The sequence below is a fragment of the Falco rusticolus genome, chromosome W (genome assembly GCF_015220075.1).
Source record: "Falco rusticolus isolate bFalRus1 chromosome W, bFalRus1.pri, whole genome shotgun sequence".
NCBI classification, from domain to species: Eukaryota; Metazoa; Chordata; class Aves; order Falconiformes; family Falconidae; genus Falco; species Falco rusticolus.
In genome coordinates, this window is record NC_051209.1 from 3,618,500 (window position 1) to 3,633,062 (window position 14,563).

General features: G+C 36.2%; 1 protein-coding gene across 1 annotated transcript in view; it reads left to right on the top strand.

Annotated features, from left to right (window-relative positions):
• The window catches only part of LOC119140899 (excitatory amino acid transporter 1-like), an 83,279-nt gene extending 69,437 nt beyond the window's left edge, over window positions 1-13,842 (top strand). Inside the window, exons 6-10 of the mRNA XM_037372564.1 lie at window positions 4,447-4,742; window positions 6,239-6,472; window positions 7,993-8,187; window positions 9,632-9,766; window positions 11,255-13,842. Coding sequence (XP_037228461.1) covers window positions 4,447-4,742; window positions 6,239-6,472; window positions 7,993-8,187; window positions 9,632-9,766; window positions 11,255-11,459 — 1,065 coding nt within the window. The 3' untranslated portion in view covers window positions 11,460-13,842. The remainder of the gene's footprint in view (window positions 1-4,446; window positions 4,743-6,238; window positions 6,473-7,992; window positions 8,188-9,631; window positions 9,767-11,254) is intronic.
• The last annotated feature ends 721 nt before the right edge of the window (window positions 13,843-14,563 follow it).

Sequence of the window (14,563 nt, forward strand, 5' to 3'; positions counted from 1 at the left end):
GTGCCTGGGAACATTCTCATAACAGCAATGGTGATGTGCTGGGGCTGGCAGATGGCCAGGGCATGGCTGCTGTTTCTGTGCTGCTGTACCGGACAGGCTGGAACTCCAGTGTGAACTCGAGTCAAAGGGACTGTGACCTGTGGATGAGTCCACATGGGAGCAGGATACCCCAAAGCCCTATTTTAACCTATGTCATCAGCTCTTCTGCTGACAATTTAGAATACTCTCACACATGTCCATATCAGAAAGAAACTAAAAATGCATCAGGAAGATGGGATATCACTACTTTGTTTTCATTATTTCAGGCTTGCATTTAATCAAATATGTTGCTTTTAAAAATCATCATCCACTAAAAATGATATCACCATACTAACTTAGCACAAACATTGCTAATTATACCGTCTCAGAGTACTAACAGTAAACCATGAGTTTTCAGAGCAATTACCTTGTCTACAAGCCAACTACTGGAATGTGCTACTGCCATGGTATAATGCTGCTTCTTAAAAAGTCAAGCAATATATTAAGTCAGATAGCTTGTGGGTACTGGCTTGTACCACTAATGAAAACAAAATATTAGAAGTGTAAACAATTATGTAAGGAAGTAAATATATTGTCTATTTTGTAATGAAATAACTTACAATTCCTTTTGAAGTTGTTCATTAGCACCATGTCTTGTAACAAAGTCCAGAAATGCCATTATTTTTATATTTTACTTGCAGATATGGTTGTTAATAGAAAGCTATTAGTATTAATATGTATCAAATAATATTTACCTTGTTCGTAGTTTTGCTATACATGAACTTAAGGAAAATTAATATTTTGCATCTAAGATCTTACCAGGCAAAAAATACCTCTGCCTGGAGACAAAACACACCGAACACCCTCAGATACGACAGGACTTCAGTGATGTTGTCTAGCCCATCACAGATTATCAGTATCCCCTCAGAGCCCTAAGCCTACAACATGTTATATGAGCAGTTTTTCTTTGTCTAATTTCATCCATTACTGAATGTTGCAAAATAACAAGGATCTGCAGAATCACAATGTAATATTAAAATATCAGTTTGAGCTAAATGAACAGCTGGTAACTCTGATTCCCACCAAGATACAGTACAGATCTGCCCAAAAGTAGGGATCTCATAAAAGCTCACAAAATTACCACCAGTTTCTCTGCAAAGTAGTAATAGTCAGCTCTGCTATTACATCATCTATTTCAAAACAGTTGACATTTCCTATCCTCTTGAAGGTGCTCTTTCATCCTGTCACTTTCTATAAACAGTTGGTTTTTGTCACCATTCCACACACAGTACATTTGTTTTGTGGTGGTCAAGCAAACCTGTATTTTGCCTTAACTGTCATCTGAAAGAGCACTAACAAGAATAAACCTCAACCTACGCTTTTTCCTTGTCAGATATGTGCTTTCAGTTTCTCACATTTGGTCTTCCCTAATTCCTTTTTCTTCATCAGGAACCTTCTCATAACTTTTGATAGACAACTTTGAGCATAAGGCAGCAGACATCCACAAAGTTATCCTTAAGCTCATTTAGCAATAATGAAAGACAGACTAGCTCAAACAACTGTTTCAGAGCAAATAAAGTTGCCCCGATTCCTGTTGCTTAGATTATTTAGAGTGAAGTTCAAAATGCCAAACTGTTTCTCCACTGCTCTGGAAAGGGTTCTAGAAAAATTATTCTCCCTAGGCTAAGGCTAACATTTCTGAATACTTAAGTCTGACAAACAGGATGAGTCAACAGATAAGATCTACATTTCTGTGTACCAGTCTAGCTGAAACAAAACCAGATTTTGCTAAGTAAGGTCCTAAAAATTCATATTATATCCTTAAAGAGAGTTAATAAATAGAAGATTAAAGGCATCTTCCTGCTGAGAATAGTTTCCAGTATCAGCACAAAAAAGAAGGAATATGCTTATTATAACTAACAATGATTTCTAACTAGTTTTTTAAAGGTAAGTAACTGTCACAGCACTACCAAAACTATCAAGCTGCAATAAAGTCTTTTACCATCTCATACCAACATACCCTTTATACCAATCCCTCTGCTGCCTTCTCCTAGTCTCTCCTCACCCAGAGCATGCATTCTCTCTGTTTCTTCCTCCTCTCTCTTCTTTGGCTGCCAAACCACTTAAACAGAACCAGCCACAGCTGCACCTTATCTACATCAGCCAACCCACTGCCCCTGAAGCCAGCCCACAGTTGTATATTATCAATGCTAATTAGCCCACCTTCATTCCTCTACAAGTAACTTCATGTGATTGTGGCTGCCCAACTTTTTTTCAGTCCCTTGTCATAGTTTTTCGAGCCCAATGGCTAATTCCAACCTAATTTGACAGAGGAGGGAGGGGGCACAAGTCTTAGAGAAATCAAAATTGTGCTGCCACTGAAAGAAAAGCAATTTATGATTTAGCTCTTAACCTGTTCCAACAAGCAGCAGCCATTCAGCCAGGCAGCGCACATCTAACACTAATAGCCATATCATGTGTTGCTTTTGACCTAGCCAAATGGATAGGAATAAGTGAAGGACCTGAGGGTAATGGAGGAGCATCACGATGAAATCAGTTATGATGTGTCTAGGGAAAGTAGGAAATGAATAGGAAAATGGTAAGAAATTAGGCTTTAATTTCAGTCCTCATTAAGCAGCTTGCTTTTTCATGTTTGTCTAATCTGCATGCTCGCAAGTCCATCATAATTACACCCTTCAGATATTTGTATTAAGGAATTTTTACCTAATTTTTTTCTACTTTAAAAAAGTAATAAAAATATACATAGCATACAAGTATCATACCCACACACATTTTTTTTTTAAAAAAGTGTTTGATGTACAGTGTTAGGCAGTATTTTAATACTCCTATGATGACTGAAATAAAATCCCTTCAGTGATAACTTCTAGATAATTTCTACTCTAATACCTCTCTGTCACTTAAAGAGGAAATCCCATCCATCCTTTCCTGGCTGTATACTCAGTGTTTCACCCTCTCTGGCATTCATCTGATTCCCCAGTGAGCTGATTCACCTCCATAGCCTTTACCAAAAAATGGTCACTTTTTTGCTTGATAAGTTTTCTGCCAATTTAAAGCATAGGATTGGCTCATGGACAGATCGAACTAGAACTAACACAGAGGAGAAATTATCACAGGTTGGATGGGAGCAGGTGAGGAAGTGGAACTGTGCTTTTCCATGTCAGCCAACTGTTGGAACAGCTCAGCTGTCTACTCTAACCACAGCACAAATCTTAAACTTTTTAGCAAATTTCATTTAAAACTCAAGAATATCTAACCTCCATGGAGATTTGTTCTGCTATATCTTATTCAGAAATTTTCCATAAATGTCCTCTAAGCAAGATTACTCAAAGTTCTGAAAGAATTAAAGCCTTCAGGGGATACAGCAAATATGTGGAAGGACTGCATCAAAACTATTCAGGTGTGGAAAATTAGGTCAGTGTTGCTAGATGCTGATATTCAGGTTTCCCATCTTATTCATAAGTACTCCATTTCACTCAATAATTTCAGAGTGTGCAACAGTCTCCAAATATTGCTAATAATACTACAGCTCCTGGACTTAATATTTGGGGGGTGGGGGTGGTGTTAGCAGGCCCAAAGGAATAAAAATCCAAAATTACTGAATAACCTTGTCAACAGCATTCCATTGCTTTAATAACGTATTTAGCATCCTGTGATATATTAGGAACATTTTACTAGTTGTAAATTCTTTGCTCAAGAGGATTTAATCAGGATGTGACTTTAGGGCTTTTTGAGCCCAGAGAGAAATATTCAGGATACACATTTCTCTTCAGAAAAGCATTAGGTGGTGAAAGACTGGTTTTCAAAGCAGACATTTAGGAGCGTATTGAGATTTTGAAATTGATTTGCCCATTCCATAATGGAACCATTTAAGGTAGAACCCTGTTCTTAATTAAGAAAAGTGGTGATTTGTTTCTGCAAAGCAGAGAAAACTAATGTCTTTGCCATAGCAAATTAAAAAAGAGTTATATTTCAGTTACTTTCACTCTAATTTTTTCTAATTCAAAAAGATGAAAAAGGAAACTCCAGAGCATGTGAAAATATTCCAACTAGCCAAAAAAAGCCTATCTATTTAACAGTTGGGAAACTGTTGTTGGGAAAAATAACTATTTATAAAAATGCAAACTAAGAATCAATAGTTTTGTTACAAAACTCATGAGCATGACAAATCTGTCTGTGACATTTATGAGAAAGTGAGTTCTGGAAGCTACAGGTGAAGCTTTAGCTCTTGAAGTTAATATGGATTTTTGTTGCCTTCAGGAAAGCTAGGTTTACATAACAGTACATTCTACCAACAAATATTACAGAAAGAATTCAAATGTCCGACAATAGTAATTAATAATGTGTGATTTTTACCTTTGTTTGCTATAATTCACAGAATTCCTCTTTCTTTTCTTTTTGTCTTACCAGTTCAAAACTAACTATGAAAAGAGAATGTTTAAAGTAGATATTTCATCCAATGACACATCCACAGTGGCTTCCATATTAAGTAATGTGTCAGAAGCAATGGAAACCCTCACTCGAATGAAAGAGGAAATAGTTCCTGTTCCAGGTTCTGTAAATGGAGTGAATGCCCTTGGCTTGGTGGTTTTCTCAATAAGTTTTGGCCTGGTAATTGGAAGCATGAAGGAGCAAGGTCAGGAATTAAAAGACTTCTTTGATAGCCTAAATGAGGCTATCATGAGATTGGTCGCTCTAATAATGTGGTAAGTGCCTCTTTGATAAATTACCATCAATATTTTTTCATCATAGTCACTCACAGGATAGCAAGAGTCTGTTTGGCAGGAAGTCAGACAAGATCTTAACTACCTTGTAGATTTTTTCATAAATGATCCCAAGAACTGCAATTCTGTATATCAATAATTTGCCCAAACATACCTATTCTTTCAGAGTGTTTAGCTTTTGACATGAAAAAATCAGGGTATATGGCAGAATTTGCTGAGCTTATACAGAGCCATTCTATGTCTTCATAAAGACAGAGATCACAATAGTATGCTATCAGAGTTTCCTTATAACCTACTCTGACTTCACTAAAGGAAAATGACAAACCTCTCCCATAATCTTATTTTTACACAGCAAGACCTTGTTATCATTACTTTCCAACACAACTGTTTCCTGCAGTTGTGTAGTGTATATGTATATGTATGTCCTAGCTGCACTGCTTACAGATACACATAATCTCACCAATTCGAACATTAGGTATGAAGTCTTTTCAACAATGAAGATTCATTATTTGTCAGGCAGAAGGTTAATTATGAAATGAAATTATGTATTTTTGACTTCTTTACTACAGAAAACAATCAATCCACTCCAAACATGTAAAAATCTAACCATGAACACACACATGTATGTTTTAGTACTAGATACAAAACTAAAAATAAGTATTTTTTTTCCCAGTAAGTAAAATTCTATTTTGCCAGGAAACATCTATACAAAGCAAAAATCTTTTCTCCTTCTTTATGAGCTCACTTAAGATGATAAATCAGTGGATGAGAATTATTACTTCTGAGAAATTTCTACATGGATTTGATGGATGAAAGTCAAATTGAGATATGCTGGATAAATTTTGTTCTGTGGTAACTTAGTTAGTGGTAACTTAGGAAAAAGCAATATACCACCTTTGTTACTGCCCTGCAATGCAGCTAACCTCTGTCATATAGATGGCTTTGTGCTAAAGTATTTATCCAGTGCCCCACTGAATAAAATGGGGCATGGTCAGAAGCAGCTTGAAATCATCAGAAGTTAGCCTTCTGTGTGGGTTCCTTCCCCAACAATATGAGAAACAACACTGGAGAGATAATAGAACTAGGCAATTGGCATAGTCTCCAACTATGTTGGTTGAGCCTTCATTCATACAGACAGAATTATAACAGAATTGGCTAAACTAGCTTTTATATGACACTTGAATTCCAAAGGGAGCTCATCTCCCTACATGTCTGAAAGGCATGCTATACATCTTCTTGAAATACTTACCAGATCCTGAATCCAATAAAGCATATCAGAAACATTCACTGCTGTAGTTTCATCCAGGTTAAACTGTTAAGATTTAAAGAGTTAAACTCCTGGGCTGCTTCTGAATAATTACAGTCAGCCTACTAGCAAAATCCTACATTCATGCATGCGTATAAACACAAAAGGTATGGATGGGGTAGTGAATTTCTACTTTGTTCAGTGTAATACTAATTTGATTTCTTATTTGCAGGTATGCTCCACTTGGAATCCTCTTCTTGATTGCTGGAAAAATTGTTGAGATGGAAGATATGGGTGTGATCGGTGGTCAGCTTGCCATGTATACTGTAACAGTTATCATTGGTTTGCTAATTCATGCTGTCATTGTCCTACCTCTTCTCTACTTCCTGATCACTCATAAGAACCCTTGGTTATTTATTGGAGGACTAATCCAGGCATTAGTCACAGCTTTGGGAACGTCTTCCAGGTATAATACAATATTTTAAGGCCATATGTTTTTAATAATATTTTTTGTTTGAGAAACAATTTTTCCTAATGTAATTGGTTAGCTCATTATTCAAATATTCACTTGGGCACTTTATTTCAGTTCTGCTGCTCTCCAACAGAAATTATTATTATCATTATATTGACTTTAAGTCTATTTTCTATAAGAACCCTTGAACAGAGGTGAAATAGGTCTGGTGATACAGACTGTATGGCTGGAACCCTTGTGACTTTGATTAGCCTTGGTATTTGAGATTTGTAAGTAGTTTGTAATGGTTTGCTGATAAAGGATGCTGCTGGCATGAGGTTTTACATTTGTGTGTGGCAAAATGGAGTGGTAAACAGGAAGATTCAGAGGGGATTCTGAGAGCACTTGAGAGCCCTTCTTGGCAGGTGACATTCTGTGCTCAAAATCCTGATAGGCAATGATGGATATCAGAAATGGAATAGAAATGCCATTTTTGCTCTTTGTTGCTGAAATCATAGGGACTTCATATGAATAAAAAACCTCTTTGCATCTATGATGAAAAGAAACATTATTGTAATCAAATATATATTTCTACACCATATGACCTTTCATGAAACACTCCATTTTAATAGATTTTAAAAGCAACTCTTAAAGACAGATGTTTTCAGTCAGCCATGCCATATAATTAAATTCAAGACCCTGGTGTTTGGGATTATTCTGAAGATCTGGACGAGACACTATTGGGACTATTAATGTAGAATCTGATTAAGTCTGGTATTACTGAAAAAGCTCTTTAGGACTTAAAAAAATTATGCCAGTATATTAATGGGCAGGGAGGGACAATTTTAATGTCAATCCTTGCACATTTGTGGAATGCCTAAAAGGATATTTGATTAATAATTGTTTTAAAAGGAAGATAATATAACTAATGCCAGTTAACATAGTTAAAGAGAAAATAAACTTGGGTGTGTGTGTGGGAGTGTGGCAGTGGCTGTGTGCTGCTTAGCTGCCTACTTGGGTTGACCCACAAGTAGTAAAATAATGTAATTGTCCATCAGAATGCCCTTTCCAAGGGAGCCAGCAAATAAAGATGATAAAACATGCTGTTTACTGAAGGGTTGAATAGGTTAATTTGTATAAATTCAGGAAAACAATGCTTAGGGGTGGTTCAATCATAACTCAATGACATAAAAAATGGGAAGCGGTAATTTTTAAATAGATTCTTCTACCTAGCATGCTAAAGTATAACAAAATCTGGTGACAAAATACTGAAGTTAGACACATTCAGACTAGAGACTACATAGAGACAGACAGTAATTAACCGTTGGAAAAACTTTCCAAGAGTATCAGGAGAACTACCATCATTAGAAGTGTTTAAATCCAGCCTTGGCATTTTTTTAAAAAATATTCTGGTAGACCACATAAAAATTAAGACAATTAGGACATTCTATCTTCCCATCACAAAGCATGACATTCTTTTCATTCCCTCTTTGTAGAATTTATATCATGTATTACCTTCTTTCTTTTTGTTTCAGTTCTGCAACACTACCTGTTACATTTAAGTGCCTAGAAGAAATAAATGGAGTGGACAAGCGAGTTACAAGATTTGTACTCCCAGTTGGTGCTACAATTAATATGGATGGAACTGCTTTATATGAGGCTTTGGCTGCAATTTTCATTGCACAGGTTAACAACTTTGATCTGAACTTTGGACAAATTATCACAATCAGGTACAGAAGCCATTATTACCTACATCTAATAAAAGCACTTTTACGATGACTCCTTTTTGCCATTATATGTGGAATTAAGAAAAAAAAGCATCTAGAGCTAAAAATGAGAACTGCAACAGTAACTGAATAACTGTAATGTTTTATATCTGCACAGAAGAAGCCCTCCCGCACATATTCTCTATTAGGTAAACCTTTAAAAAACTGTAGCATGACACACCTATCACTGGACTTAGTAGAGTCAACAAGAACAGTTTCTACTGACTTAATTTTTCTTTCTTAAGAACTCATGCAGCTTTCAGGAGCTGTAGACTTGCAATCAGTACCAGATAGTTTCTAATGCATGTACAAAGCAGTAGCACAAGAGCATCACAGTGGCATGCTACAGTGCTAATGTTAGGAGAGGTAGTATTTTCCTAGTCATGATGGTCTCAGGATACAAGTAGTGCAAGCTGTGTAAGGAGCAGCAAATGCCTTTCATTACACCAGCTGATAGAGGTGGAGAAGATAGGTATGTTTTCAAGCACACAAGCCTTCATGTTTGAAATAATAGAACAGCAAGCAACCCACTAAGTACCACTCGATGATAACTGATCTGCATTAATTTATTATGTTACTCAAACAGTTTAAGAGAAAAGTGTGATGGGTACATGTGCAGAAGAAAGAAATGTCAGCAAGGGGAGAGGGGGACACTGTAGGACAAAGACAGGCATTTTATCACTCAGAAACACTGAAAGTTCAGATGTGGTGAACTGGGAATGTACAAGATTTTCAGGCAGAAGTGCTTCTCTCCATAAAATATCCAGCTTAATTCAATTTTCAACAGAAGGCAAAACACTGTCTTCATATTCTGAGGCAATAGTTCCACATTCATTAGTACTAGAGCTGCTCCCTGCCAAATCACCTGATAAAACAAATTCTTCCTAAACTAGGTGTGAACAAGCATATTTCTATCAAGTTACTAGACTGTATGATTCAGAATTTCTGTCAGCTTTCTGTTTTCTGATGGCTGAATGCCAACTGCTGGAGGACAGATACTTCACCTAACATGAAGTTATAGTGAGATGGACAGAATAAAAGTACTTGTGTTAGATCTGCCGGGACAGCTTTTCTTTTAACATGTTTGAGACTGTGGAGTGAGTTTGTTTAATGGGTGGGGGCATGTAGCTATAATGTTTTTGTCTGTCCCTTAGCATCTAGTAAGGGATTTAATATCTAACAAAATCATGTTTCCAGGGTTCTGGATAAAGGTTTAGGGTAAACATTTTGGATTAAGATCCACACTCCCCTGCAGCTGTGTAGCATTCAGATTAGGGACTGAGCTCATCTTTTTCTTTACTACTGAGCAAATGCTTTCTTGCTTCATATCTGTTTTTAATGTTTGCCAGATGATAAGGGCAGTTTATTATGGAAGTCAATTAATTGCTCTTGCCATCTCTTTGCACAGCATCACAGCTACAGCTGCCAGTATTGGAGCTGCAGGGATTCCTCAAGCTGGACTGGTCACCATGGTCATTGTGCTTACATCAGTAGGTTTGCCTACAGATGATATCACTCTTATCATTGCAGTGGACTGGTTCTTGTAAGTATTTTTATGGAGTCACTAAGGGCTTAGACCATATTTAGCAGTGCAATAGTCAAGGACATTTTGGCAATACTGTGATCAGTGGTGTACTTCTTTTGCTGTGGAAGGCAGTTGGAAAGAAGTGTTAAAAAGAATCACAATTTCTTGCAATTGATGCATTTTCTTAGAGCAGTTGGTGAGGGGTGTTACTTGATGATGGTTCCTCTTGCATGCAAAACGGTTACTTAGAATCCTGGGTCCTTGGGATACTAAGAAAACTTTCAGACACACTGTAATTCAATCAGCAAAGAATTTCTTTAGTCTTCTATTTTTCATAGACTGTCAATGAAAACCTTTCCATCAATCAGGATCAGAGTTGGTTCAGTCCCAACCCAGTTCATTGCAGCCCTGCTGACTATCTAATCCAGGAAAAGTTCATATGTCTACCCCATGGACACAGAATTGAAAAACAGTTGTGTAACTCTTATACAGCCACCACAATGTATTGTCCTTCAGTTTTTCCATTCCTCTGTCTGTAAAAGATTAACTGACACCTGCTGATATATGGGGAAATCCCTTAGGTCCAGGAACTAAATCAAAGGCAGAAAGTTTTCTCCAACTTCTATTTCAACTAACTCCTATTAGTTATAGTTTCCAGAGGCTTTTACCCTTCAGTCTTGTCAAGTGATCCCTGTAAGAAGTTACCCATGTCATTATCAGAATGTAATGTCTTCAAATGATTATTGGAACAAGTTGCCCAGAGAGGTTGTAGATGCCCCATCTCTGGAAACATTCAAGGTCAGGTTGGTCAGGGCTCTGAGAAACCTGATCTAGTTGAAGATTTCCCTGCTCGTTGCAGGGGGGTTAGACTAGATGACCTTTAAAGGTCCCTTCCAACCCAAACCATTGTATGATTCTATGATTCTATGATTCTATGATTTTCTAACCACATGCCCACAACCTCATGTAGGTAGACGCTTATTGATTAACAGTGCCAGTCATTCCTGGTGAAGATGTCTCCTACATCTTCTGGGCAGAGCCCTCTAAGACAGATGAATTGTTGTAGTTTACTTTTAATAATTTTAGCAGAATTCCACCTAAATTATTGACTGTAGTTTAGGATCAGGAGGGAAATGACCCTAAGAAGGAAGATTCTCATTGGCTTACATGTTCAGAGGATATAAACCCAAACCACCAGAGTATAGAAATGCCTCCAAGAAGCATCTGCCATATGCTTCATTTGTCATCCTCATCACACAGCTGTTTCTTGCTGTGAAGCTGCCAAGAGTATTAACACATTTTGTGACTCCAAATCCTAGTATATTTGTTAATTTCTGTAGAAGGAATCATGGCATTAACAGTTAATGAATATTAATTAACAGATAAATTAATATACATAAAATCGCTGAATCATCTAGTAGCTATTTAAAGGCCATTTTAACAGCTAGTCTGCATGCTTCCCTGAACAAGTGATCAAGTCAAGGCTAACTTACTATTTCTACTTAGGGATCGTCTCCGTACCACTACCAATGTCTTGGGAGACTCCATTGGAGCAGGAATTGTTGAACATTTATCACGGCATGAGCTGAAAAAAAGGGATGCTGAGATGGGTAATTCTGTGATAGAGGAGAATGAAATGAAGAAACCATACCAACTGATCTCACAAGAAAATGAGAGTGAGAAACCATTAGATAGTGAAACCAAGATGTAGGGTAAATAAAGCATGAGTCCAACACTATAAGTGTGGAAAACACATACTTTTTCCAGCCATTTATATCTTGAATTCACCAAGTTCACTTATTCCTTGTTTTCTCCCTTTATGCTAGTACTGGAAAGATTTAATGAAAATATATTCCAAATTAGCAGTGATTGTTAGATATGTTGGCTTCCCACTTAAAAAAAAATAAATTAACAGGCAACAACACTGGTCCTGCTAGACATGTGCTAACTGAGGATAAATAAATAGAGATTGTCAATTAAACAAAAAAAAAAATAATCACTGTATATCCTACTCAGTCCTGTAAATGTGATCTTATTCTTTTTTAAAAAAAAAACAAACTATAAAGTAAAAACAGATAAAAGAGCCTGAAAATGATTTTATTTTTTTAAATCCCTGTTGCAAAATTCCTAACATCTATAAACACACAATCAATACTTCTAACTTGATAACTGCAACCAGCTAAGTAAATTAACTGGGTTTTTGCTTTTTATGTGGTATTTTTTTCTCTAGTGTTATATCCTTGTTCAAATACTAGCAGGACAATAAAAAGGACATTCATTGAAAGGATAAAAGAGAAGAAGGTGTATAAAAGAAAAAAATACCCCTAATGAGCATTTTTATTAGCTGAGTTGAAATATTTCTGAGAAAGCAATTTTATCTGGACAATTTTTTCATTAGCCTCAGCTGATCTTGACAAAAACTTAGCCTAGTCAGCTCCCACTGACTTGCAAACATTTATGTATGTATTGTACTTACACTCTGTATTTGCCCCCTTAATTTCAACATCACAACCTAGTTGAACAATCTTTGTGTGTTTTTGTAGGTGCAAGGCCCTAGGCTGTATTGACTCTGGAACAGAAAATATGTCTTCATGTCTCTTTGAAAAAAAAAAAAAAGATAGCATGCTCTGGGTATGCTTATTATCTACTTAATAAGCAATAACAAATAAAAAGGCAGTACCAACCCTCTGCAGAAGATGCAGAAGGGTGAGATGCTCAGATCCTAAAGGGACTGGATTCTAAATCTGAATCTCTGAGACCAACAGGAAGTTTTCTGATTGGAAACTTCCCAAATGCTTGGTCATTCTACTGATAAATTATAAAGCTATTAGCTGAATTTACATTTTTCCATCTGGAGAAGATGGTTCCCTATGTCAATGCGAAATTTTGAAATCCTTGTGTGTTTATCAGCAGTATCTCGAAAAGAAAACTCTTTAGAAAGTAAAAGCAATGGGTGCTTTTTTACTTTTTACTAGGAAAAATATATAAATTTCAAAATAGTAAATAGTATTAAAAAAGTTGAATTTTTAATTAGAAAGGATTTTAAAGCGCAATATTGTGGGTTTCTTTCAGGGAATAGATAAGTAAAGAATGAAAAAAGGGAGATAACGCACTTGCAATCCTGTGGCTTTTTTTGTTCATTTCAATGTTATTTCCTGATGAAGCCCTTTTTTAGAAATACACATTATGTATTCTTTCCTTTTTGCCTTGTGTTATTATACAGGTTAAACTGGAAGGATTTATAATGCAGTTACAGTTGGGGGAATGAAGAAATATTAATCAAAAGGCACAATAGGTTGAGTGATCTTTTTTATTTAAATATTTAATTCTCTTCTTTCTCCCTCCCATCACCAAACAATTCTGATAGAAATGAAGGATGCCCTTGCAATGTCCTAGCTGCCACACAAAAAATATTCAGTATGTTGTACTTGTCATTAAAAGAACATAAATATGATGCATAAGTAACTGTAGTGAAAAAAGTCAGCATGCTGGTTGAAGACAAACCTTTTCCCATGTTTAGAGCAATGAGGCAAGGCTTTTATTTAGGGCTGAAAACTCCTGCCTGTCTTTTCCAGTTGAGTAATCCAGACAATATTAGCAGGAACTTTCCAGTAAATTAAGTGAGCAAGATTTAATACAGAGTATTGAGCAGTCAAACCTATAAAGCTCTAAATGAATCTCTGACTGAAAGAAAATAAGTATGGGGTGGGGTTTTATTGCTAACAGAATGCAAATGTAGGATAGAGACAGATATTTTCTGATATGTAATTAGAGATATTTTTATATAGATATTGTTTTCAGAATGTGTACACAAATGTTAACTGTAGAATTCATGGCATAGCAATTTAATTTTTGTTTGGAAATACATTGCAAAGACAATGTAAATGACTGTCTTTCTATGACATCAACTGAAAAAAATGAATTGTGTCACAAATAATGTGATCTTTGCTTATACTAACTTTGTTTCTTACAGAAATCAGATATTATAGAATTCCCTTCCCCATCTCTCATTGGTTTTGCATTGGTATGCACCCAGAATGGACTGAGAAACATTACTTTGTAGATGTATTTTCAATAAAAATAGTTTTACATTACTGTTTTTCTGTCATTTAGGATTTCTTTCAAAGGCTCTGTAACAGAAGCTTCACACAAACTGAGAGCAAACAAACTCATAATATGGGATTTCAGGCATTCCAGGCCATTTTATACAGCAGGGCTTTGATATAACAGGGCTTCCTCACTTCAAATACCTGCTTACGGTTTCATGATCAAAAATAAATGAAACTGCACAGACAAAAGGAAGCAAGGAAGGGTAGAGGGAGGACCATTAAAAATTAAAAGAACCAATGTTATTTCAACTTAAGCTCATTCAAATTCAAGTATATAAATTCATATTGATATCAGCAAAATATTAAAAAATAAGCATTTATATTTTCATTGAGTCAGCTACTGTAAAACTGCCAGTTCATTATAGATGTGTAATTAGATGGTCCAAAACTCAGAAAGGTCATTGAGCCATGGGAAGCAAAATATATCCATTGACTGGGGTATTACAATGTTGCAACATTACAATCATCCTAGACAATCTACAGTTTTTCTCACAGAAGTGGTTTGTGATGGTGTCGGGGTTCATTCAGCAACAACTTCAGCTAGGAGAGTTATCATCTAGTGAAAGTGAATGTCTTGTCAGAAGGACCAGGAAGATATAAAAGAAAGGCACAAGCTGAATCACTTGCATCTGGAAAGCTATGTTGGTTGTATCAGATGAAGGCGGCAGGAAGAAGTCCTGCCTTCCTGAACATACACCAACAAACC